At 39.7% G+C, this 26,573-nt stretch overlaps 1 protein-coding gene across 11 annotated transcripts in view; it reads right to left on the bottom strand.

Annotated features, from left to right (window-relative positions):
• The window catches only part of adgrb2 (adhesion G protein-coupled receptor B2), a 771,897-nt gene that overhangs the window by 205,622 nt on the left and 539,702 nt on the right, over positions 1–26,573 (bottom strand). For all 11 annotated transcript variants that reach the window (XM_061982439.1, XM_061982435.1, XM_061982437.2 and 8 more), the window contains 2 exons: positions 13,506–13,608; positions 4,426–4,576 (listed from right to left, as the gene is read on the bottom strand). In XM_061982439.1, the coding sequence (XP_061838423.1) occupies positions 4,426–4,576; positions 13,506–13,608 (254 nt within the window). The remainder of the gene's footprint in view (positions 1–4,425; positions 4,577–13,505; positions 13,609–26,573) is intronic.

The following is a 26,573-nucleotide window of genomic DNA, read 5'->3' as shown; positions in this document are numbered from 1 at the left end:
TGTTCATTTACTGTTAATATCTGGTTATCTTCCGTTTCAACACGTTCTGTCTGTCTACACTTCTGTTAAAATGTAATAATCACTTAGTCTTCTGTTGTTTGGATACTTTACATTAGTTTTGGATGATACCACAAATTTGGGTATCAATCCGATACCAAGTAGTTACAGGATCATACATTGGTCATATTCAAAGTCCTCATGTGTCCAGGGACGTATTTATTGAGTTTGTAAACATAATATGAATTTTTTTTAAAGGAAAAAAGATTTTGTGACGATAAAAAATATCGATGTAATCATAGTAGTATCGACTAGATATGCTATTGTACTTGGTATCATTGCAGTGGATGTCAGGTGTAGATCCACTTATGGCGTTTGTTTACATTGTGACGCGGTGAGCTATTGTATCCTCCTACGGTGTGTAGTGAAGCATGTTTAGCTATTCTTCGTCATGCAGTGATAATGATACTTGTAAGAAACTTACTTTATTTGTCGCCATGGAGGCGAGGATTAGTGATTTAGAAGTAGCTAAAACACTGCAGACTGCGGATGGGCGTTCGCCAGGCTTTTCAGTGTTATAACTTATCCTTTATCTTTACTTTTTAAGCCAAAATGCGTCCATTCTCCCTTTTCTGTCTACACACTGCGTCTGCTTGTATGTACTCTGTGATTGTGCGCTGCCGAACATGCTCCTCTGCTCGTAAAACCAGCAATGTCAGGATGTGACGACGCGCCGTCATGCCCGTTTAAAAAAAATAAACTGGAACCGGTACTTTTTTGATTCATTAGTACCGCGATAATATACTTGTACCGATATAACGTACAACCCTAATCCTGGCACAAAGTATCGACATCAACTCGACTTTAAATTGGTATCGGACCGGACAGAAAATCAATCAATTGGATAATTACTTGCCAAATAGCTGAGCAGCAATGTTGTTAGATCACAATACTGAAAATAAACCAAGTGAGGGCCTTAAAGGGGAACATTATCACCAGACCTATGTAAGCATCAATATATACCTTGATGTTGCAGAAAAAAGACCATATCTTTTTTTAACCGATTTCCGAACTCTAAATGGGTGAATTTTGGCGATTTAAACGCCTTTCTATTATTCGCTCTCGGACGTCACATCGGGAAGCAATCCGCCATTTTCTCACTTTCGTCGGTGTGTTGTCGGAGGGTGTAACAACACGTACAGGGACGGATTCAAGTTGCACCAGTGGCCCAAAGATGCGAAAGTGGCAAGAAATTGGACGAAATTTGTTCAAAATACGAGGCTGCGAGGAAAGCCGACGAAATGGTCAGTCGTTTGTTCCGCACACTTTACCGACGAAAGCTATGCTATGACAGAGATGGCAAAATGTGTGGATATCCTGCGACACTCAAAGCAGATGCTGACATCAACTCCAAAACTGGACAGATCAGCTTTCAGGAAAAGAGAGCGGATGAGGGTATGTCTACAGAATATATTAATTGATGAAAACTTTATTCATTACTCGCGGTTTTACGTAAATTATTATACATAAACTGTGTTTACCAATAATTTAGCTTAAAAACATTTATTTTTTTCAATCATTCGAGTACATAGTCTTGTGTAATGCAGTATATTGTGTCTATTTAGGTATGGTTAACCTGAGTGCTGAAATCGTGGAAAAATATATGTTCTTAGCGCGCCTGAAATGGGCTGTCTGCACTCTCAAAGTGCATGTTGTTGCCAAATGTATTTCATATGCTGTAAACCTAGTTCAGGGGTCGGCAACCCGCGGCTCCGGAGCCGCATGCGGCTCTTTGATCACTCTGATGCGGCTCAGCTGCATACTTGTCGACCCTCCCAATTTTCCCGGGAGATTTCCGGATTTCAGTGCTTCTCGCAGAAAACTTCCGGGACTAATATTCTCCGATTTTCACCCTAATAATAATAATAAGGGCGTGCCATGATGGTACAGCATTCAGCACCCTCTACAATATGTACAGCACCCTCTATAATATGTACAAACAGCACGCCAGCCCAGCCTTTTGTTGTATGCATCTTCTACTTGCACATGTAAGTAACAGCAAGGCATACTTGGGCAACAGCCACACAGGTTACACTGACGGTGGCCATATACAACAACTTTAACATTCTTACTAATAATGCGCCACACTTTGAACCAAAACCAAACAAGAATGACGAACACACTTCGGGAGAACATCTGCACCTTAACACAACATAAACACAACAGAACAAATACCCAGAATCCCATGCAGCACTGACTCTTCCGGGCTACATTGTACACCCCTGCTCCCACCAAACCCCGCCCCCACCCCAACCCTGCCCCCCCCCCCTCCGTGCGTCGGTTGAGGTGGGCGGGGTTTGGTAGCAGGGGTGTATAATGTAGCCCGGAAGAGTCAGGGCTGCATGGGATTCTGGGTATTTGTTCTGTTGTGTTTATGTTGTGTTACGGTGCAGATGTTCTCCCGAAATGTGTTTGTCTTTCTTGTTTGATGTGGGTTCACAGTGTGGCGCATATTAGTAAGAGTGTTAAAGTTTATACCGCCACCGTTAGTGTAATCTGTGTGGTTGTTAACCAAGTATGCCCTGTTGTCATTTACGTGAGCAAGCAGAAGTCCCATACCACGTGTGGTTGGGCCGGCACGCTGGATATAGTGGGCGCTAAATGCTGTATCATCATGGCACGTTCGAGAGAATAGTTTCCCAGAATTTCGTAGTATGCTGGAAAAATCGGGAGGTCGACAAGTATGACGCTGTCAAGCGCCAAAACTCGAGACCCTTGGCATATACATAACACAAAGCAAAAAAAAAACTTTGTTGCAGTGTCATTTCATTTTAAATTCCAAAAGATTTTTGTGGCTCCCATTGATTTCTTTGATTTGTGAAACTGGTCAAAATGGCTCTTTGACTGGTAAAGGTTGCCGACCCCTGACCTAGTTCATAGTTGTTAGTTTCCTTTAATGCCAAACAAACACATACCAATCGTTGGTTAGAAGGCGATCGCCGAATTCGTCCTCGCTTTCTCCCGTGTCGCTGGCTGTCGTGTCGTTTTCGTCGGTTTCGCTTGCATACGGTTCAAACCGATATGGCTCAATAGCTTCAGTTTCTTCTTCAATTTCGTTTTCGCTACCTGCCTCCACACTACAACCATCCGTTTCAATACATGCGTAATCTGTTGAATCGCTTAAGCCGCTGAAATTCGAGTCTGAATCCGAGCTAATGTCGCTATAGCTTGCTGTTCTTTCCGCCATGTTTGTTTGTGTTAGCTTCACTATGTGACGTCACAGGAAAATGGACGGGTGTTTATAACGATGGTTAAAATCAGGCACTTTGAAGCTTTTTTTTAGGGATATTGCGTGATGGGTAACATTTTGAAAAAAACTTCGAAAAATAAAATAAGCCACTGGGAACTGATTTTTAATGGTTTTAACCCTTCTGAAATTGTGATAATATTCCCCTTTAATACCGCAGTACGTACCAAATCGGAAGGACTAGCTAAAATACTGCCGACTGCGGATAGACGTTAGCTACTAGCTAGCTAGCCATATTTTAAAGCACCTCTTCCTGAGGGCCTTTCAGTGTTATAACTTCACCTTTATTGTTAGTTTTTAAGCCAAAATGCGTCCATTCTTTTTTCTGTCTACACACTGTGTCTGCTTGTCAGTACTCTGTGATTGTGCGCTGCCGAACATGCTCCTCTGCTCGTAAAACCAGCAATGTCACGACGTGACGACGCGCCGTCATGCCCGGGAACCGGCACTTTTCAAACAGAGTACAGTACTGTTTTTGATTCATTAGTACGGCGATACTATACCAGTACCAGAATCAGGGGCGCCGCTAGGGATTTTGGGCCCCATGAAAAGAATCTTTACAGGGCCCCCAACACAGTGTCATTATTTTTTCTGTATTATAATTTCATCATCATTAGGGGCCTCTCTGGGCCCCCCTCCATCATGGGCCCCTAGAATCCGTCTCCTTTACCCCCCCTTTTCGGCGCCCCTGACCAGAATATTGTACAACCTTAACCCTGGGTTATAATGTCCGTAACACTGGCGCACACTACATTTAGAGCATATCAGGATCAATTTTCCATGATGTATTATTTCCATTCATACTTTTTACAGCACCCATGTTGCATCAGCATGCCTTCCATGATATTTGACTTGCTGGGATGTTAAGGTTTTTATTAATAAGCATATAAAAGGCTCCAACAGTGTATAGGTCTCCTCCCAATGTAATAAGAAGAAGCAATAATGCAGACTGTCCATTCTTAATATTTTCTCTTATGTTGGATTTACAGTAATCCATAAAGCAAAGAAACTGTGCTGCATGACTTTCATCGATTGAAACCAAAACACTACAAATCAGGTGCAAACAGACATCTCAACATTGTGGTTATTTGTGTGTTGTGTGTGTGTGTGTGTTTGCTCACCCCAGCCGAGGCACAGAAAGCGCTTGCGAATGAGTCGTGACCTCACTTTGCCGATGACCGCCAGGTAGGACTGCCAAGCCTCCGTCAGCACCCAGCAGAAGGAGGCCAGGAAGAAGAAATGGAGAAAGGCAGCAGTCACGGCACACAGGCCCTGAGGGGAGAAACATTGCTCAATGTAAATGAAATGCACGTCAACAATACTGAAATATTGCGATAACTGATGAAAACGTTGCAAAAGGGCAATGTACGGTTCTAATTTTCACTAAAAGTTCGGCTAAACACCCCAAAGTTACAGTAGGGGATTTTGTGGACATGCTGTGTGAGAAATTTCAAGTCAATCCGACTAATGTGTAACGCAGTTCAGGAGTATAAGAGTTAGCTTCCACAAACAAATATAGGGTTGTACAATATATATGTACTACTGACTTCAAAATGTACTATACTGCCTTTGAAAAACAGCAGTACTTTTTATTCATGGACATGACATGCCATGGTGAACGTTGCTGGTAATACGAACAATGTACAAACCCCGTTTCCATATGAGTTGGGAAATTGTGTTAGTTGCAAATATAAACGGAATACAATGATTTGCAAATCATTTTCAACTCATATTCAATTGAATGCACTACAAAGACAACATATTTGATGTTCAAACTCATAAACTTAATTTAAAAAAAAATAAAAAATAATTAACTTAGAATTTCATGGCTGCAACACGTGTCAAGGTAGTTGGGAAAGGGCATGTTCACCACTGTGTTACATGGCCTTTTCTTTTAACATCACCCAGTAAACGTTTGGGAACTGAGGAGACACATTTTTTAAGCTTCTCAGGTGGAATTCTTTCCCATTCTTGCTTGATGTACAGCTTAAGTTGTTCAACAGTCCGGGGGTCTCCGTTGTGGTATTTTAGGCTTCATAATGCGCCACACATTTTCAATGGGAGACAGGTCTGGACTACAGGCAAGCCAGTCTAGTACCCGCACTCTTTTACTATGAAGCCACGTTGATGTAACACGTGGCTTGGCATTGTCTTGCTGAAATAAGCAAGGGCGTCCATGGTAACGTTGCTTGGATGGCAACATATGTTGCTCCAAAACCTGTATGTACCTTTCAGCATTAATGGCGCCTTCACAGATGTGTAAGTTACCCATGTCTTGGGCACTAATACACCCCCATACCATCACAGATAGTGGCTTTTCAACTTTGCGCCTATAACAATCCGGATGGTTCTTTTCCTCTTTGGTCCGGAGGACACAACATCCACAGTTTCCAAAAACAATTTGAAATGTGGACTCGTCAGACCACAGAACACTTTTCCACTTTGTATCAGTCCATCTTAGATGAGCTCAGGCCCAGCAAAGCCGACGGCGTTTCTGGGTGTTGTTGATAAACGGTTTTCGCCTTGCATAGGAGAGATTTAACTTGCACTTACAGATGTAGCGACCAACTGTAGTTACTGACAGTGGGTTTCTGAAGTGTTCCTGAGCCCATGTGGTGATATCTTTTACACACTGATGTCGCTTGTTGATGCAGTACAGCCTGAAGGATCGTGCAGTGATTTCTCCAGATTCTCTGAACCCTTTGATGATATTACGGACCGTAGATGGTGAAATCCCTAAATTCCTTGCAATAGCTGGTTGAGAAAGGTTTTTCTTAAACGGTTCAACAATTTGCTCACGCAAAGTGGTGAACCTCGCCCCATCCTTGTTTGTGAATGACTGAGCATTTCATGGAATCTATTTTTATACCCAATCATGGCACCCACCTGTTCCCAATTTGCCTGTTCACCTGTGGGATGTTCCAAATAAGTGTTTGATGAGCATTCCTCAACTTTATCAGTATTTATTGCCACCTTTCCCAACTTCTTTGTCACGTGTTGCTGGCATCAAATTCTAAAGTTAATGATTATTTGCAAAAAAATATCAGTTTCAACATCAAATATGTTGTCTTTGTGGCATATTCAACTGAATATGGGTTGAAAATGATTTGCAAATCTTTGTATTCCGTTTATATTTACATCTAACACAATTTCCCAACTCATATGGAAACGGGGTTTGTAAGTCAACACACACACAGAGCACTTACAAGCTGAAAACAGTGTGGTGACAGTAAAGTGAGAATGGATGCATTTTGGCCTAAAAACTAACCGTAAAGGTGGAGCTGTAAACCCTGAATTGAATGAAAATGAACCCCCATTGTTTACCTGTATCTCACCTTTGTTTTTTATAAGGGGCGCCGGAAGTTGGCAGACCCGTCAGTAGAGATGTCCGATAATATTCCGATATTTTCCAACTCTTAATTACCGATTCCGATATCAACCGATACCGATATATACAGTGGTGGAATTAACACATTATTATGCCTAATTTTGTTGTGATGCCCCGCTGGATGCATTAAACAATGTAACTTTACCATGAATTTATTAACGTGGACCCCGACTTAAACAAGTTGAAAAACTTATTCGGGTTTTACCATTTAGTGGTAAATTGTATGGAATATGTACTGTACTGTGCAATCTACTAATACAAGTTTCAATCAATCAATCAAAAACAAGGTTTTCCAAAATAAGAGAACAACTTCAACTCCAGTTATGGAAAAAAGTGCCAACATGGCACTGCCATATTTATTATTGAAGTCACAAAGTGCATTATTTTTTTTAACATGCCTCAAAACAGCAGCTTGGAATTTGGGACATGCTCTCCCTGAGATAATCCTAATACCCACTACAACTATGGGAAATACTATACTTTGACTTTCACAAAGTGCATTATTTTTTTTATTTGTTTTAAACATGCCTCAAAACAACAGCTACAAAAACAATGAAGGCACACAGCTTCAGTCTAGAGTATACTAGAGCATACTTGCCAACCTTGAGACCTCCGAATTCGGGAGATGGGGCGGGGTTGGGCTTTGGTGGTAGCGGGCGTGTATATTGTAGCGACCCGGAAGAGTTAGTGCTGCAAGGGGTTCTGGGTATTTGTCCTGTTGTGTTTATGTTGTGTTACGGTGCGGATGTTCTCCCGAAATGTGTTGGTCATTCTTGTTTGGTGTGGGTTCACAGTGTGGCGCATATTTGTAACAGTGTTAAAGTTGTTTATACGGCCACCCTCAGTGTGACCTGTATGGCTGTTGACCAAGTATTTGTTACACGTGTGTGTGTAAAAGCCGCATATATTATGTGACTGGGCCGGCACGCTGTTTGTATGGAGGAAAGGGGGACGTGACGACAGGTTGTAGAGGACGCTAAAGGCAATGCCTTTAAGGCACGCCCCCAATATTGTTGTCCGGGTGGAAATTGGGAGAATGGTTGATTTTCCGGAGGGGCACTGAAATTCGGGAGTCTCCCGGGAAAATCGGGAGGGTTGGCAAGTATGCCCGACATCTGTGTTTTACCGGATATGTACCGCTCCGTAAAGCGGCGTTTTAAAAAGTCATTAATTTTACTTTTTGAAACCGATACCTTTAATTGGCAGGCCAATATTATCGGACATCTCTACCCGTCAGCGATCCTGTTCTGTCTCCCTGTAATGTTTGATCCTGTTCTGTCTCCCTATAATGTTTGTCTGATCTTGAATGGGATTGTGCTGAAATTTTTAATTTCCCCTCGGGGATTAATAAAGTATTTCTGATTCTGATTCTGAAGCGGCGCTCTAGCGGTTTTTTAAAACATAGCTAGCTAGCGGCTAACGTCCATTCAGTGTTTTAGCTACATCTAAATCCCTAATTGTTGCCTCCATGCCAACAAATAAAGTAAGGTTCTTACAAGTATCATCCCTGCAGGACGAGGAATAGCTAAACATGCTTCACTACATGTCGTAGAAGGATACTATACAGTCCTCGAATTGCCTTAAATGAGGGCTCATATTTTAGGGCACCAAGGCAAATTAGAAGAATTATTAAACATTATTTCGAGACAGATACATTAACAGTTTAAGCAGAAATATGTTGTATAGGAATTAACTATACCCAATAAGACTTTAACAAAATGCTGTGTCACATAAATGGCTTTTGAACTAATACCTTTGTGACATGAAAAAACAAGTCATGTATAAAAACCTTGTGTTTACTTTTTGATATTCAAATAAAACACAAATCAGTTTGGCTAATAATGAAAAGCTCTTGGTTTAGTACAACAGTTTGGCCAACACAAATAAAAAGGAGTGACAACTCTCACATCGAATACACAATCTTCACAGCCTTCGTTCAGTTCAATCAGATGACAAAACATTTGAGCCGGTATTGATGTTGTTTGAACACTAATACATTTTGCAGATGAATAAAGGAGGAGTGAACATCCCAGTAAACAAAGTAAAGACTTTATAAACAAGTTGTGACAACGTTCAAGACACATCGCCTGCTGCAAAACATCAAAAGGTTTCTTCCTTCGCTGTATACTTTTTAAGTGTAGGGACATGTGTCTCCAATATTGTTCACACCTGTCTCCATCTAAACACAGCAGTGCACTCTTAAATGCACGACGGGAAGCGAGGGAAAATGACGTTAAACCAAGCGCTTGGCTCCGTTTAGTCTGAAGGGAAATCTCCGGAGCAAAGACTGTGTCATTAGTCCGCCATGATTATCTAGTCAAACGACGCTAGTGCGCATCCGCCTGACTTTGTGTTGCCTAAAATGCATTAATAAATGATATTTTGGTAATTAAAAAACTAGACGGTATTACTAACCGTCGGGAAATACCGTTTATTGTTACATTCATACATACATATCTCTCGCTGGATCGGTTCGCAGCCGAGTGTGAAGCGACTGGGATGAGAATCAGCACCTCCAAGTCCGAGTCCATGGTTCTCGCCCGGAAAAGGGTGGAGTGCCATCTCCAGGTTGGGGAGGAGATCTTGCCCCAAGTGGAGGAGTTCAAGTACCTCGGAGTCTTGGTCACGAGTGAGGGAAGAGTGGATCGTGAGATCGACAGGCGGATCGGTGCGGCGTCTTCAGTAATGCGGACGCTGTATCGATCCGTTGTGGTGAAGAAGGAGCTGAGCCGGAAGGCAAAGCTCTCAATTTACCGGTCGATCTACGTTCCCATCCTCACCTATGGTCATGAGCTTTGGGTTATGACCGAAAGGACAAGATCACGGGTACAAGCGGCCGAAATGAGTTTCCTTCGCCGGGTGGCGGGGCTCTCCCTTAGAGATAGGGTGAGAAGCTCTGCCATCCGGGGGGAGCTCAAAGTAAAGCCGCTGCTCCTCCACATCGAGAGGAGCCAGATGAGGTGGTTCGGGCATCTGGTCAGGATGCCACCCGAGCGCCTCCCTAGGGAGGTGTTTAGGGCACGTCCGACCGGTAGGAGGCCGCGGGGAAGACCCAGGACACGTTGGGAAGACTATGTCTCCCGGCTGGCCTGGGAACGCCTCGGGATCCCACGGGAAGAGCTGGACGAAGTGGCTGGGGAGAGGGAAGTCTGGGCTTCCCTGCTTAGGCTGCTGCCCCCGCGACCCGACCTCGGATAAGCGGAAGAAGATGGATGGATGGATGGATGTTACATTCCTCGTCCATTAACAAGTAAAAAGTCAAGAACGGTCACAGCATTTTCTTGCCGCCGATGTTGGTCAATTTTTTAGAGCTTGCGCCAAATGACGAGGGTGGTTGCGGCTATTGCTGCAGTTGCCGTGGTTAAATTCAAGCCCTGACTATAGCTAACCGCTGACAACAAGCTTGCGCTCCTGAATGTAAACAAATGGGCGGATCTATGCAAACTTCGACCAAGTACAAGACTCCTATATAGTCAATGCAACAATTACCGTATTTTTCGGACATAAGTCGCAGTTTTTTTTCATAGTTTGGCCGGGCTCCAGTGCGACTTATATATATTTTTTTCCTTCTTTATTATGCATTTCCGGCAGGTGCGACTTATACTCCGGTGCGACTTATACTCCGAAAAATACGGTACTTCTATCTTTTGTGTTATGGTTTATAAAGTCCGGAAATACATCACTGGACACAGGTGGACTTTATTTATGACCAATGTATGATGCTGTAACTACTTGGTATTGGATTGATATCAACATTTGTATTATCATCTAAAACTACCGTATTTTCGGAGTATAAGTCGCACCTGCCGAAAATGCATAATAAAGAAGGAAAAAAACATAAATCGCACTGGAGCCCGGCCAAACTATGAAAAAAACTGCGAATTATAGTCCAAAAAATACGGTAATGTAAAGTATAAAACAAGAGAATAATAAGTGATTATTGCATTTTAACAGAAGTGTAGACAGATCAGGGGTGTCAAACTCATTTTAGTTCAGGGGCCGCATGGAGGAAAATCTGTGCACACGCGGGCCGAACTATTAAAATCATGGCATTAAAACTAAAAAAATAAAGACAACTTCAGATTGTTTTCTTTGTCTTACTTTGGCCAAAAATAGAACAAACTCATTCTGAAAAGATTACAATAAAAATATAGAAAAAAATACCGGCAGCGGTAAAGTTTAGATCCATGAAGGAAAGAAGTAAGGGAATGAATGTTTATAACTGAATACAATTACATGTGCATAAAAATGTGTTTTCTTTTGTATTTTTTTTTTTTTATGAATTAAGTAACGTTTATGACAACCTTTTTCCAAAACACAATATAGAATGTGAGATATAACAGGATAATGCATGCATTTATCATTTGTTTTCAAAACGATTACAAAAAAGTGGAACCACAAAAATGTACAGAGGACCCCAATTCTATGACTTGATGGGACCCCATTTTGAAAATTCCTAGCGTCAACACTGATGGAGTATTGGTGCGTGCAAAACACCCGCAGACGGCTGTGGCCTGCGGGCCGGTTCTAATACTAATCAAATATCATCCCGGGGGCCATAGATAATTAATTTGTGGGCCGGATCTGGCCCGCGGGCCTTGACTTTGACACGCCTGGTTTATAAAGTCAGGAAATACACTGGACACAGGTGGACTTTAATTATGACCAATGTATGATCCTGAAACTACTTGGTATTGGATTGATATCAACATTTGTAGCATCAGCCAAAATGTATGTCAAGTATAAAACAACAGAATAATAAGACATTATTACATTTGAACAAAAATGTAGATAGATTATTCTTCCATCATAATGTTGACAAAATAATAGGTAGATAAATGACACAATATGTCACTGCATATGTCAGCAGCTAATTAGGAGCCTTCGTTTGCTTAATATTAAAAGACAAGTTGTCTAGTATGTTCACTATTTTATTGAAGGCCGAAATTGTTCTCTGAGTGCAATAAAAAACATTTCTTCCGTTAAAAAAAAAATCATGACATTTTTGTGTGCTCCCCTTTGTTTTGAAAAATATCGAAATACATTTTGGTACCAGTCCAGATACCAACAACACTGTCCTAATGTATGTATGTATGTATGTATATATGTATGTATGTATGTACATATGTATGTATACATGTATATACAAACCCCGTTTCCATATGAGTTGGGAAATTGTGTTAGATGTAAATATAAACGGAATACAATGATTTGCAAATCCTTTTCAACCCATATTCAATTGAATATGCTACAAAGACAACATATTTGATGTTCAAACTGATCAACTTTTTTTTTGTGGCAAATAATCATTAACTTTAGAATTTGATGCCACCAACATGTGACAAAGAAGTTGGGAAAGGCGGCAATAAATACTGATAAAGTTAAGGAATGCTCATCAAACACTTATTTGGAACATCCCACAGGTGAACAGGCAAATTGGGAACAGGTGGGTGCCATGATTGGGTATAAAAGTAGATTCCATGAAATGCTCAGTCATTCACAAACAAGGATAGGGCGAGGGTCACCACTTTGTCAACAAATGCGTGAGCAAATTGTTGAACAGTTTAAGAAAAACCTTTCTCAAGCAGCTATTGCAAGGAATTTAGGGATTTCACCATCTACGGTCCGTAATATCATCAAAGGGTTCAGAGAATCTGGAGAAATCACTGCACATAAGCAGCTAAGCCCGTGACCTTCCATCCCTCAGGCCTCAGGCTGTACTGCATCAACAAGCGACATCAGTGTGTAAAGGATATCACCACATGGGCTCAGGAACACTTCAGAAACCCACTGTCAGTAACTACAGTTGGTCGCTACATCTGTAAGTGCATGTTAAAACTCTCCTATGCAAGGCGAAAACCGTTTATCAACAACACCCAGAAACGTCGTCGGCTTCGCTGGGCCTGAGCTCATCTAAGATGGACTGATACAAAGTGGAAAAGTGTTCTGTGGTCTGACGAGTCCACATTTCAAATTGTTTTTGGAAACTGTGGATGTCGTGCCCTCCGGACCAAAGAGGAAAAGAACACATCCGGATTGTTATAGGCGCAAAGTTGAAAAGCCAGCATCTGTGATGGTATGGGGGTGTATTAGTGCCCAAGACATGGGTAACTTAGACATCTATGAAGGCACCATTAATGCTGAAAGGTACATACAGGTTTTGGAGCAACATATGTTGCCATCTAAGCAACGTTATCATGGACGCCCCTGCTTATTTCAGCAAGACAATGCCAAGCCACGTGTTACATCAACGTGGCTTCATAGTAAAAGAGTGCGGGTACTGTAGTCCAGACTTGTCTCCCATTGAAAATGTGTGGCGCATTATGAAGCCTAAAATACGACAGCGGAGACCCCCGGACTGTTGAACAACTTAAGCTGTACATCAAGCAAGAATGGGAAAGAATTCCACCTGAGAAGCTTCAAAAATGTGTCTCCTCAGTTCCCAAACGTTTACTGAGTGTTGTTAAAAGAAAAGGCCATGTAACACAGTGGTGAACATGGCCTTTCCCAACTACTTTGGCACGTGTTGCAGCCATGAAATTCTAAGTTAATTATTATTTGCAAAAAAAAAATTAAGTTTATGAGTTTGAACATCAAATATGTTGTCTTTGTAGTGCATTCAATTGAATATGGGTTGAAAAGGATTTGCAAATCATTGTATTCCGTTTATATTTACATCTAACACAATTTCCCAACTCATATGGAAACGGGGTTTGTATGTATGTATGCGTGCATGTATGCATGTATATATATGTATGTTTTGCATGAATATAAGTATGTATGCAAGAATGTACCTTTCTGAAAGTGTCTTACCTTGCTGAGCGTTTGTGATTGTCCCACCAAAATCAGTAAATTTGAGGCCAGGATGGAGAGGCAGAAATTCACCAAGATGATGGACCTCTCCGAGCGGATGTACCTGCAGGGAGCAGAGTGAGACAAGAAGTGTGAGAAGAATTAGATGGATTGATAAGCACCTTGGAGTTATTTTGTCGTGTAGAAAGCAGATTAGGCGATATGCGTGGGGCCCCATTTGGTGCCAAGAAGCGCATGTAAAACCTCAATTAACGAATAACAGTGCGCTTCATGCGAAATTGTCACGCAAATGTATTCTTAGCCCCTCCCTGCTCCGTCACTGATAAGAAAACATCAAATTCCCTAAACGACCGTGCTGGGTTCCGTCGCCAGTCGGAGTCATGTCAGCAAGGTTTGCAAATTTATGTTTATTATTTTGCACTAAAACAATGAAATACCCCATTTATTTCCTATTATTTTCGTACAAAAAATGCATCAAATCAACTTGGAGTTTGATTAAAAAAATAAAACAATTGTTTCACATTAAAAACATGTGTGCAATAATCGGGTTGTAATGATATCAAAATCTCACGTTTTTTAATGAGTTTGGAAAATGCTATCTCCCCAGAAAAGGTAACTAAAAATGTCAATTGTATTAACGTAAATACATCACAAACTGATGTTTAGCCTCATTGGCTGTAAATATGTTTTCCGGGTGGTGGTTTATAAAGTAGGTTGTCATATTACTAGTATTTCTGAGTCAGCTTGGAAACACTCGAGACGAAGGTGCCGCGCTTTGTTTGTTTTTCGCCAGGGTTTGTTTGTCAGTTTGTTAGCAACATAACCTAAAAAGTTATGTACTGATTTTGATGAAATTTCTGGTGATAAAACATGTCCTCTTATCTACTACGAAAAACTTCTCTCACCTGCTTCCTCGTCTCCCCCCCACCCCACACTTTCCCGGACCAGCGCAGACGATTTTGAGGGATGTAGTATATTTTTAGTCCGGCCCACGCAAAAGCGCCAGAAAAAAACTACACGCACCAAGTTTTCGTTTGATACCATCACGGCATTATTGGAGGGTGCTCCAAATAAAATTCTGCAGAGAGCCAGAATATAGTCAGGATGTAGATGTTAAAATAACAATAATGTTGATAAATGTGACATAAAATAAATACAAAAAACAGTGTTGTTTATATAAATTTGATAATATTTTTATGAATGTAAAGTAAGAAGACAAAAATTGTGAATTTCTAATTGTTGAATGGTGATATTTTGGCTGACACACTGTAACTGTAAAAGATGTGTTTGGAAATGTTTATGTGTGCGTGTTTGCAAGATATTCCTGATAACCAAAGTGAAATTATTGGAGGTGTGTCGATCGATCAGCCAGAGAATCAATTATCAGCCGACTTTCATGAAAAAGTATGTGATCCCTCTGGCTGACACCAGTGTTGCCAACTCGGTGACTTTGTCGCTAAATCCGGCGACGTTCCAAATCCTCTTAGCGACTTTTTTTTTTGTCTACAGCTACTCTTGACAAATCCCTCATAAATTCCAGACGATAAGCCGGTATTTTTTTCCCCCTACGCTTTGAATCCTGTGGCTTATAAAACGGTGCGGCAAATTTATGGATTTTTCTACGCTGCAAATATTTCTATATTTTTTTTAAAACAAGCTAAGACAATGAAAATGTGTGTTATTGTTTGTGCTATGGCGCCATCTTTTGGACGAGTTTGCTCATTGCAGGTGCTGCAACGGCCTTCTGTTTTTAACAGTGCCGTCCAGTCTTATTGTCGTCCGTGGCGTTTCTCCTCGTAAGGATTCTTCATTCATCACTCCAAGCAACGTTTGTAAGTTTTACAATATAACTAAAACTATTATATGTGTGATGTCTGTAGGAGTGTTTTCTTGCATATTTGTACATGCTATTGGAACGTAATTAAGCCAGCGTCGTTAGCAATAGCTAATATGCTGACACATTTACAAAAGCCTGTGTTAGTATTATTAACTTACAATTGAATTTTTTTTTTAATTGTTTCAGTTTCACAAAATCCTCCGTAAATTCACCGAAACATCACCGTGGAGTTATTGAGTCTGTTTAGCTGATTGGAGAGCGAGCTGTGTTTTTTCTAAAACACAGGTGTCAAACTCAAGGCCCGGGGGCCAAATATGGCCCACCACATTATATTATGTGGCCCGTGAAAGCCTGGAAATAATATGCGTTAATAAAAAGCTTTTCTTACTAAATATATTCGTTCTTTCCCCTGCAGTACATTAAAAATCATGTACTGCATGCAATTGCATATATTTTAAAATGAAATATGATCAAAATCAAAATATTATATTATCATGCATCCCAAAAATATTTTTTGTTAAATTAAAGATAAAAACTGTACTTAAATATCTGCTTGACTTATGAGTTCAAAACAAATTTTCAATCAAATTGTAGACTGTAAAATTGACAATAGATTTCATGGTTATACTCCGCCGAGTTTTTTACCGTAAAATCTACTTTGGTACTGTTTTTTTCCATATAAAGTAAGACGCTAAAACGTAAAAAAAAACATTAAAAAAAAAACATTAAAACCAGATTTTAAGGTAAAAACAAAAACTGGCAGCTCTGTTGCTTGAATTGTACTGCTAAAAACAGTGGTATTGTTTTTCCATTCCATTTATTTAATTTTTTTACATGCTGTAAAAAAAACCATTGCTTTTACTGTAAAATTCTGGTGACTGAGCTGCCAGTTTTTAAAGTAAAATTTTAATATTTTTTTTGCAGCTTCTGTAAAAAAATATATTGTTAATGTATTATATATATACATGTTAGGGCTGGGCGATATATCAAGTTTGTAAGATATATCGATATAGTTGTAAATAAGATATGAATCAAGAAAATATCGTAATATCGATCAAATTTACCGTATTTTTCGGACTATAAGTCGCAGTTTTTTTCATAGTTTGGCCGGGCTCCAGTGCGACGTTTCCTGCTGACCCCACTTTTTCTTTAATATGCATTTTCGGCAGGTGCGACTTATACTCCGGTGCGACTTATACTCCGAAAAATACGGTATTTCACGTTGAAATGAACAAACATGGTAACATGGTAAAATGACCAAACATGGTAACAGTTAGGGTTGGGCGATATAACAAGTTTGTAGGGTGTATCGATATATTTTTAAACAAGATATGAATCAAGAAAATATCGTAATATCGATCAAATGTATTTCACGTTAAAATGACGCCGCTTACTTGTTGTGTTCCTTGTTCTCCCCCGCTCCTCACTTCCTCTCATGGGCTACTAAACCCCTCCCCTTCCTCCTTCCAAGACGTGCTTGCACGTATAAGAACATCCATGATTGGTTGGTTGTTTACTATGATGAGTCACGATTGGTTGGGGAAAATCACCACAGACATCCCAAATGACGGCGAGAGAGTCATAGAAGAGAAGAGCGATTTATATATTAAACTAGTGGAAGATGGCAGAGGGATTGTCTTCTTTAGATGTTTCTTTTAGCGACGTTGACAACATCCAGGAAACCCACAACGTCTACAAATGTCTGCGTCTGGATAAAACATTCATTTGAGTTGTTTACCATGTAAGCCCAAATCCAAACTGTTCTCCAGTTGCCAAGCTGGGGATATATTTCGCAGGAGAAATGCTGCCAAAAATGTATTATTTGCACAGCAATGTTATTTATTTTACATAGAAATAATATTTTTCTAACTTATTTATGTTATGTAATTATGTGCTACTTAAACAGTTTATTTTCTGTGCTGTTAATACCCATCTTGACTAACTGGGTTAATAAAAGTGCCACTGATTGTTTACAGTACACTTGTCATTCACTTCAATTTCACTGAATCTCACTCAAAAATTAATATCTTTATATGTATACTTTCACTGAAAAATATATAGAAATATACATCGAGTTAAAGTAAAAATATAGTCCATATCACCCAGCCCTTATACATGTATATTCATATATTACTCATTGTTCTGAGGTCCGAGAGCCAGCTCCAGCTCATGGTGCCCAGGACGAGACTTAAAAAAACAGGGGAGACAGGGCCTAAGCTCTGGAACATTCTGCCCCTCCATGTTCCAACTGCTCCCACAGTGGAGTGTTTTTAAGTCTCGTCTTTAAGACTGTTGCGTTCAGACCAGATGTTCCTCCCAGGGAATTTAAGTTGCCAGACACTCCCAAGTTCTTTTGATGACACATAAGCTGAGTAAGAAGGACCACCAGAGACAGAATAGGTATTTTGTAATTTATTTCCAAAGCCTTGGAAATAAACGTGAGACCAAATCCAGTACAGAAGCATTCACTAGCGCAGCTAAAATGGTCTAATCCAACATCACGGAAAACACTCTTCTATAATGTGTCCCTCGCCCCCACCCTCCAGAAGTAATACAAACGTCCATTGTTCAACTCTGAGAAGAGACAGGACAGGATAAGAGCAGAAGTCAATGTAACTCATAGTGGACATGAGGATAACCAGAAAGAAAATAACATGGAAAAACACTCTCTTCTATAATCCCCCCCGCCCTCATCTCTCTCACCTTAACACAAGCCTATTGTGCCTCTTATCTAGAGCCGGCCTGAGACGAAAAGCAGAGAGGACTCCTCCCCACATTTCCAAGTTTCAAGGCTGGCACACAGCACTTGCAGACAACCAAAAGAGAACAAATGGAAGAACACTAGCTGTTTTGTAATATGACTATGAAAGTAAAGAAGTAACACTTAAATATGGATATATGTAAATATCTGCCTCCGACAAGACCCACTTACAGGTAAAAGCCAGTAAATTAGAATATTTTGAAAAACTTGATTTATTTCAGTAATTGCATTCAAAAGGTGTAACTTACTTGTACATTATATTTATTCATTGCACACAGACTGATGCATTCAAATGTTTATTTCATTTAATTTTGATGATTTGAAGTGGCAACAAATGAAAATCCAAAATTCCGTGTGTCACAAAATTAGAATATTACTTAAGGCTAATACAAAAAAGGGATTTTTAGAAATGTTGGCCAACTGAAAAGTATGAAAATGAAAAATATGAGCATGTACAATACTCAATACTTGGTTGGAGCTCCTTTTGCCTCAATTACTGCGTTAATGCGGCGTGGCATGGAGTCGATGAGTTTCTGGCACTGCTCAGGTGTTATGAGAGCCCAGGTTGCTCTGATAGTGGCCTTCAACTCTTCTGCGTTTTTGGGTCTGGCATTCTGCATCTTCCTTTTCACAATACCCCACAGATTTTCTATGGGGCTAAGGTCAGGGGAGTTGGCGGGCCAATTTAGAACAGAAATACCATGGTCCGTAAACCAGGCACGGGTAGATTTTGCGCTGTGTGCAGGCGCCAAGTCCTGTTGGAACTTGAAATCTCCATCTCCATAGAGCAGGTCAGCAGCAGGAAGCATGAAGTGCTCTAAAACTTGCTGGTAGACGGCTGCGTTGACCCTGGATCTCAGGAAACAGAGTGGACCGACACCAGCAGATGACATGGCACCCCAAACCATCACTGATGGTGGAAACTTTACACTAGACTTCAGGCAACGTGGATCCTGTGCCTCTCCTGTCTTCCTCCAGACTCTGGGACCTCGATTTCCAAAGGAAATGCAAAATTTGCATGGTTGGGTGATGGTTTGGGGTGCCATGTCATCTGCTGGTGTCGGTCCACTCTGTTTCCTGAGATCCAGGGTCAACGCAGCCGTCTACCAGCAAGTTTTAGAGCACTTCATGCTTCCTGCTGCTGACCTGCTCTATGGAGATGGAGATTTAAAGTTCCAACAGGACTCGGCGCCTGCACACAGCGCAAAATCCACCCGTGCCTGGTTTACGGACCATGGTATTTCTGTTCTAAATTGGCCCGCCAACTCCCCTGACCTTAGCCCCATAGAAAATCTGTGGGGTATTGTGAAAAGGAAGATGCAGAATGCCAGACCCAAAAACGGAGAAGAGTTGAAGGCCACTATCAGAGCAACCTGGGCTCTCATAACACCTGAGCAGTGCCAGAAACTCATCGACTCCATGCCACGCCGCATTAACGCAGTAATTGAGGCAAAAGGAGCTCCAACCAAGTATTGAGTATTGTACATGCTCATATTTTTCATTTTCATACTTTTCACTTGGCCAACATTTCTAAAAATCCCTTTTTTGTATTAGCCTTAAGTAATATTCTAATTTTGTGACACACGGAATTTTGGATTTTCATTTGTTGCCACTTCAAATCATCAAAATTAAATGAAATAAACATTTGAATGCATCAGTCTGTGTGCAATGAATAAATATAATGTACAAGTTACACCTTTTGAATGCAATTACTGAAATAAATCAAGTTTTTCAAAATATTCTAATTTACTGGCTTTTACCTGTATATTCTCTGGCTTTTAACACTACGTGAGTTGTGTGGTCCTCTGTGTTTTGAAATTTGTATTTCTTTCTTTCTTTCTTTTAGTTTATTTCGAACATGAACACACTTACAGTTTAATACATCACAATTTCATATCATTTCACTTTTCATCATGTCCGAAAAGGAGTAGGAAGAAGCAAAGCTTACTTAATCCTACCCATTTCCCACTTCAGAGCGTTTACAAATATATAGAATCATTTACTGACCTTTTTATATAATAAAATAACATCTGAATTAGTATACACAACAGTTTTGTAATATGTAATTAATTAATTCAGTCATTATTAACATACTGAGATGAAGAATATCTTACTTTCAATAAGGTTGAAAGTATTTCTCATAATTCTTCTTTGTACTTTGTAAGCACTATTCATTTGAACAACTTCTTAAACTGGATCATATCAGTACAATGTTTAACTTCTTTACTTAATCCATTCCATCATTTAATTCCACATACTGATATGCTAAAGGTTCTAAGTGTTGTACGTGCATACAAATGTTTTAAATTATTTTTTCCTCAAAGGTTATATTTCTCCTCTTTAGTTGAGAAGAATTGTTGTACATTCTTGGGTAGCAGGTTATAGTTTGCTTTGTACATCATTTTAGCTGTTTGCAATTTTAACAAATCACCGAACTTTAATATTTTTGACTCAATAAATAAAGTATGTTCTTTATATCCTATTTCTATTTATTGTTTTCATTGGTTTTAACCTTTAAAATCGTTTTTAATCATATGTATTTATTTTGTTTTTATTCAGTCATTGGTGGAGCTAAGAATCTTGTTTTTAATATTTTGGTGCAGCACTTTGGTAACATTTTTGTTGTTTAAATGTGCTACATAAATAAAGTGGATTGGATTGTTAAAAGCGGCCCTCTGAGGGCAACCATAACTGCGATGTGGCCCTCAATGAAAACCTGTTTGACACCCGTGTTCTAAAATGTAGTACCGGTGCACTCTATAGTCTGGAATATAAGGTAGCGACTTGTTACGGTATGCCCATCCATCCATTTTCTACCGCTTGTCCCCTTGGGAGTCGCCGGGGGTTGTTTCGGTATGATTGGAGGTTTTTCTTGTGTCTTGCAGACTTCGAGGAAAAAGCATACAGTCAATAGGCGACAGTAATGTCACAACTAGGGCTGGACGATATATGGAATATACTCTATATATCGCGGGTTTGTCTTTGTGCGATATAGAAAATGACTATATCGTGATATTGGAGTATACTGTATGTTCTCATGCAGTTGCTTTTAGCTGCGGGCATTACACTACAGGCTCTTCTCACTCTTACTTGTCTCTCCTCACAGAGACATAAAACAAGCGCACCTTCTTACATACGTCACATACTGTCGCGCGTGCAACGTCATACGCTCTCGCGGAGCAGACAGGTAGCGGCATTGGTAATATTAGCTGTGATGCGCGAGTGGTAATACGAGAGAGAAAAGGTGCAAATCTGGTAACAAATGAAGGAAGAAAAATTAATTCCCAAGAAAAACAGCAGGGGGTCCATCGTCTGCCGGTGGTTTGGCTTCAAGCGGGAAGATGTTGAACAGACAACCGTAATATGTCAAGTGTGCGGCAAAAGCGTTGTTACAAAAAGTAGCATTACTGCTAATTTGTAGCATCATTCAAAAGTCAACCGCTAGAGAATGAAGAGTGCTTGAAACTCTGCATGTCAACATCTCTGTTCGGTGCCACACAAACAAAATGCCCGAGCAACCATTTCCACATCAACACCGTATGAAAAAAATAGTTAACAACAGAAGGAGATAACGTCCGCAGGAACCTACCACGTAGCGAAGGACATACACTATTTGATTTCCTATTATGCAGCTCATTTTTATTTGACACTTATTGAAATATCTTGTGTGACATCATGCACAAAAGTGCACTTTATTTGTTTTAAACTATTGTAGTGGCGTTCTGTACAAAAAGTGCACTTTAATTTAGTGTTGTTTTGATATGTCATCTTAGTGACATCATGCACAAAAGTGCACTAATAGCTTGTTTTAAAATGTCTCTGACAATCTTGCACTTTGTTTTGGAAATGACATGAATGTTTGTGCCACTGCTTAATAACTCTTTAATAAATACACTTTTGGTCAATTTACTTAGTTGTGAGTTTACAAGTAGCATATATTAATGCAGTATGAAGAAGAATGTTTTAATGTAGACACATAGAATCATCATACTGCTGTGATTATATGCATCAAGTGTTCATTCAAGACTAAGGCAAAAATATGTAGATATATATCGTGTATAGTGACATGGCCTAAAAATATTGAGATATTAATAAAAGGCCATATCGCCCAGCCCTAGTCACAACCCTCCACATTTGATACGCTAACATTTGATTTTATTTGAATTTAAATAAAAAATCAACAGAAGAAAAGTTAACTAGCAGTTCTGATCATATATTTTTTTCTCTGCCACAGCATCCATAGCAGTCAATTAAGTAAATGAGGCGATGACATCATCTAACGAGTTCACGGACAGCCAATAGCAACTCTCCTTACTGAGGGGTTGGCAACACCATAGACATCTTATAAGGGTACGCAGCATCGAGCGCTACTGCCTACTGGCGCTGACGAGACGCGGGGCCGCCATCTTGGAGTGGTGATCCGCTCCACTCAGTGCAATTCATTAGGCAGGAGCAATGAACTGTCAGCGCATTTAATTCATCTTACCTCACTGAATACCACTGATTTTCACACATTTTTTGTCACATGTGTAGCTATGATAAAGGACACATGTTTTATTATTCATAGTTTGCTTAACAGTACCGTAATAGAATTTTCTTATATGCTATAAGTGACCAGACGTCCGAGATCAAACCTGGGAATATAATCCCAGAGAAGGGGGGGAAAAAAACGGTCAGCTATTTTTAAATTCAAGAAACAATAATAATAGGTTATATATACATGCGTATATCCTACATAAACAATGTATGAACACATTAGATATCCATATATATTATAGATATATCTCTGCGCTGCTGACCCGTCTCCGCTCGGGATGGTGTCCTGCTGGCCCCACTATGGACTGGACTCTTACTATTATGTTGGATCCACTATGGACTGGACTCTCACAATATTATGTCAGACCCACTCGACATCCATTGCTTTCGGTCTCCCCTAGAGGGGGGGGGTTACCCACATATGCGGTCCTCTCCAAGGTTTCTCATAGTCATTCACATCGACGTCCCACTGGGGTGAGTTTTTCCTTGCCCGTATGTGGGCTTTGTACCGAGGATGTCGTTGTGGCTTGTGCAGCCCTTTGAGACACTTGTGATTTAGGGCTATATAAATAAAGATTGATTGATTGATTGATTGATAGACTGTATCTCTGTTGCTGCAGCAGCAGAGAGTTTATTCTGTCTTGACACTTTGTATTGATATTTTCTATTACATTCTTCCCTTAAATGATCATGTTTACAGTGATTGTTTTATATGTATTTTTTATGTATGTCGCTTTGGATAAAAGTGTCTGCCAAATACTTAAACATAAACATACAATATATAAACACCTGAAAGTCTTTATATCAGCTAACACCACCAAACTGTTTCACTGGATTCAGAATAAAACCAAATTCTGTTTTACCCAACAACGTCAGTATTTGAATATTGTTACTTGAAGAATTATTTATGGTTACAATTATACTGTTAAGAAAGTATTGTCTTATACTTTGCCTAAAATGAGAACGCATCATAATCAGTGGCGGCTGGTGAATTTTTTTTTTAGGTGGGGCTGAATGTTTGTAAACCAAACCCATACCTGCCAACTTTTGAAATCAGAAAAACCTAGTAGCCAGGGTCCAAGGGCCGCAGGCCCTGGTAGGTCCAGGACAAAGTCCTGGTGGGGGGTTCCTTCGCCCCCCCGACGCAAAATGATTATTAGCATTCAGACAGGTTAAAATGTTGCTAAAACCATCACTTTTCTATCAGTGACTTTTCAAAACAAAAATATTACAGCAAAAATCATATGGGTTGATTGACATGTTTATTCTGTAAGCTAACGTCAATAGTTTGAAATTATTTTGACAGTTAATGCCAGTTATCCTGTCAACCTTTCACAAGACTTCAATTTGTTAATTGAAAGTATAAACAGTATAAACACTTTTTACAGTAAACAAATGGTAAAACAGTACTAAACAATTCCATAAAAAAAACAATTGGTGTCATTATTAACTTTCTGTCCAAGCTTGTATAATCTACTGCCTTGTTCAATTGTAAAAAATATTCCGTGCCTAAAATTCACATTTCTATCACAATTATCATACTGTAAACATGGTAAGCTAACTTCATTAAAATTAATAGTCCTGTCAATAGCATGGAATTACAATTCAAATGTAGTTTTTTTGTAAGCCTTTCAAAAGAATTCAAAATATGAAAAATTAATGAAAATTTATTTAAGCCATCAGAAAAGTGGCACATCACATCTCTAATGTAATCATTTTAACTTTTCAACAGAAATAGCACTGCAAAAATATTAAGGACATACTTCTGTATTTTGGTAGTTATGCTGTCAACATTTAACAATATTTCTTCAACTTGGACTTGAAAGCATAAATAGTATAAACACTTTTAACAGTATAACAGTACTAAACAATTCCAATAGATAACATTGGTGTCATTACCTTTTTGTTTGCTCAATTATTGCCTCCGTAAATAAAACTTCGGCATTTATCACATCCAAAGAATCTGTTTGGGCGACGAAAAACGTTGAAAGTTTTCCACTTGTATCGCTAGCAACGGCATTAGACTTGTGTTTTTTTGTCCCAACGTGGTCTTTTACATCGCTAATTCCTCCGTGTCCGATCGAAAAAACTTGTCTGCACAAGGTGCAATTCGCATAGTTTTCACCCTTTTTGGAACGGATAATTATTCCCGGATAGGCTTTTGAATATTCTTCACAGAATGACTGCAGTTTTCTTTTCGGTTTAAGACTCGTATGCGATTTTTCTCCGGCTGATTCCATGATCGTTCGCTCGTTTGGAAACAATGGCCTCGTGCTTGGCAGCGGTGCTATCAATAGCCTCGCGCATGGCATTCGGAATGGCTCGATAGGAAGTTACGGGAAGCAGTGTCGATTGACATTGTTGTTATGCGATTTCGTGAATAAAACTTTTTAAAAAAAAATTTTTTTTAAATTAATGAAAAACCGTATTTTTTATCACTGCAACCGTAACCCGGAATAGGTTGACGAAAACCGTACTAATTACGGGAAAACCGGAGTAGTTGGCAGGTATGCAAACCCCTATAGGGGGGGTCATCCTCCCCCAGAATATTTATTTGTGATTTTCACATACAAATGAAGCATTCTGGTGCATTTTGGCAAAATAATGAAGACAAAATAGAACATATCATAGGTTTGCAGATAACTATATGTGTACAGCTTTGGAGTGTTACTTTCAAAGGCAAAATTAAAGTATTGCTAGAAACATCATTTTATATGGGACTTTATTGTTTTATATGTATAGTACATGTTCCAAAAAGAAAAAAAGCATAAAACACCACCAGAATTAGAGATATTACAAGTCAAAGTGATGAAGCTTAGTGTTACGCTCATGACTTGGTGTAACTAAACATTAAAGTTAAAGTTAAAATACCAATGATTGTCACACACACACTAGGTGTGGCGAAATTATTACCCTATAAGATGAAGGCAATTGCATTTTATTGATATTTGAAATGTATTCAATGTTTATAAATGAATATTTAAATATACTAAATGTAAAAAAGGGAATAAATATTCCAAATAAATTCATTAAATGAAATCTAGTTTGGTTACGCCATCATGAGCTATTCTAAATAAGATGTCAAAAGCAAACTGAAATCAAATACACACAGCTTAAAGATTGATCAATACCTATTTAAATTTAGTAATACATAAATATGATGATTTATCAAAATATAAAAGAAATATACCTGAACAGAACGCTCATGATGGTTACACCAAAAAGTAACGCTATGAATCGCGATGTTCCAAGTTTTTGGGGCATTTTTATGCTATTTCCAAGCATCTCCTTTTTATTATCGTTGATTTTAAATGGTCAAACTAATGCATATTATATATGCATGCTCTAGTAAACAAAAAAAAAGTCATATTTATTTTGATTGTTACATTTTGTCCGATACCTCATACTCTCCGAGCACTCCCCACAGGACTTCCCGAGGGACACGGTCGAATGCCTTCTCCAAGTCCACAAAACACATGTAGACTGGTTGGGCAAACTCCCATGCACCCTCAAGGACCCTGCCGAGAGTATAGAGCTGGTCCACAGTTCCACGACCAGGACGAAAACCACACTGTTCCTCCTGAATCCGAGGTTCGACTATCCGGCGTAGCCTCCTCTCCAGTACACCTGAATAGACCTTACCATCTCCGGGTTGGGGAGGAGATCTTGCCCCAAGTGGAGGAGTTCAAGTACCTCGGAGTCTTGTTCACGAGTGAGGGAAGAGTGGATCGTGAGATCGACAGGCGGATCGGTGCGGCGTCTTCAGTAATGCGGACGCTGTATCGATCCGTTGTGGTGAAGAAGGAGCTGAGCCGGAAGGCAAAGCTCTCAATTTACCGGTCGATCTACGTTCCCATCCTCACCTATGGTCATGAGCTTTGGGTTATGACCGAAAGGACAAAATCACGGGTACAAGCGGCCGAAATGAGTTTCC

The sequence above is a fragment of the Nerophis lumbriciformis genome, linkage group LG21 (genome assembly GCF_033978685.3).
Source record: "Nerophis lumbriciformis linkage group LG21, RoL_Nlum_v2.1, whole genome shotgun sequence".
NCBI classification, from domain to species: Eukaryota; Metazoa; Chordata; class Actinopteri; order Syngnathiformes; family Syngnathidae; genus Nerophis; species Nerophis lumbriciformis.
Note: the sequence above shows the minus strand (reverse complement) of the source record. Positions and strands in the feature narration are given on the sequence as shown.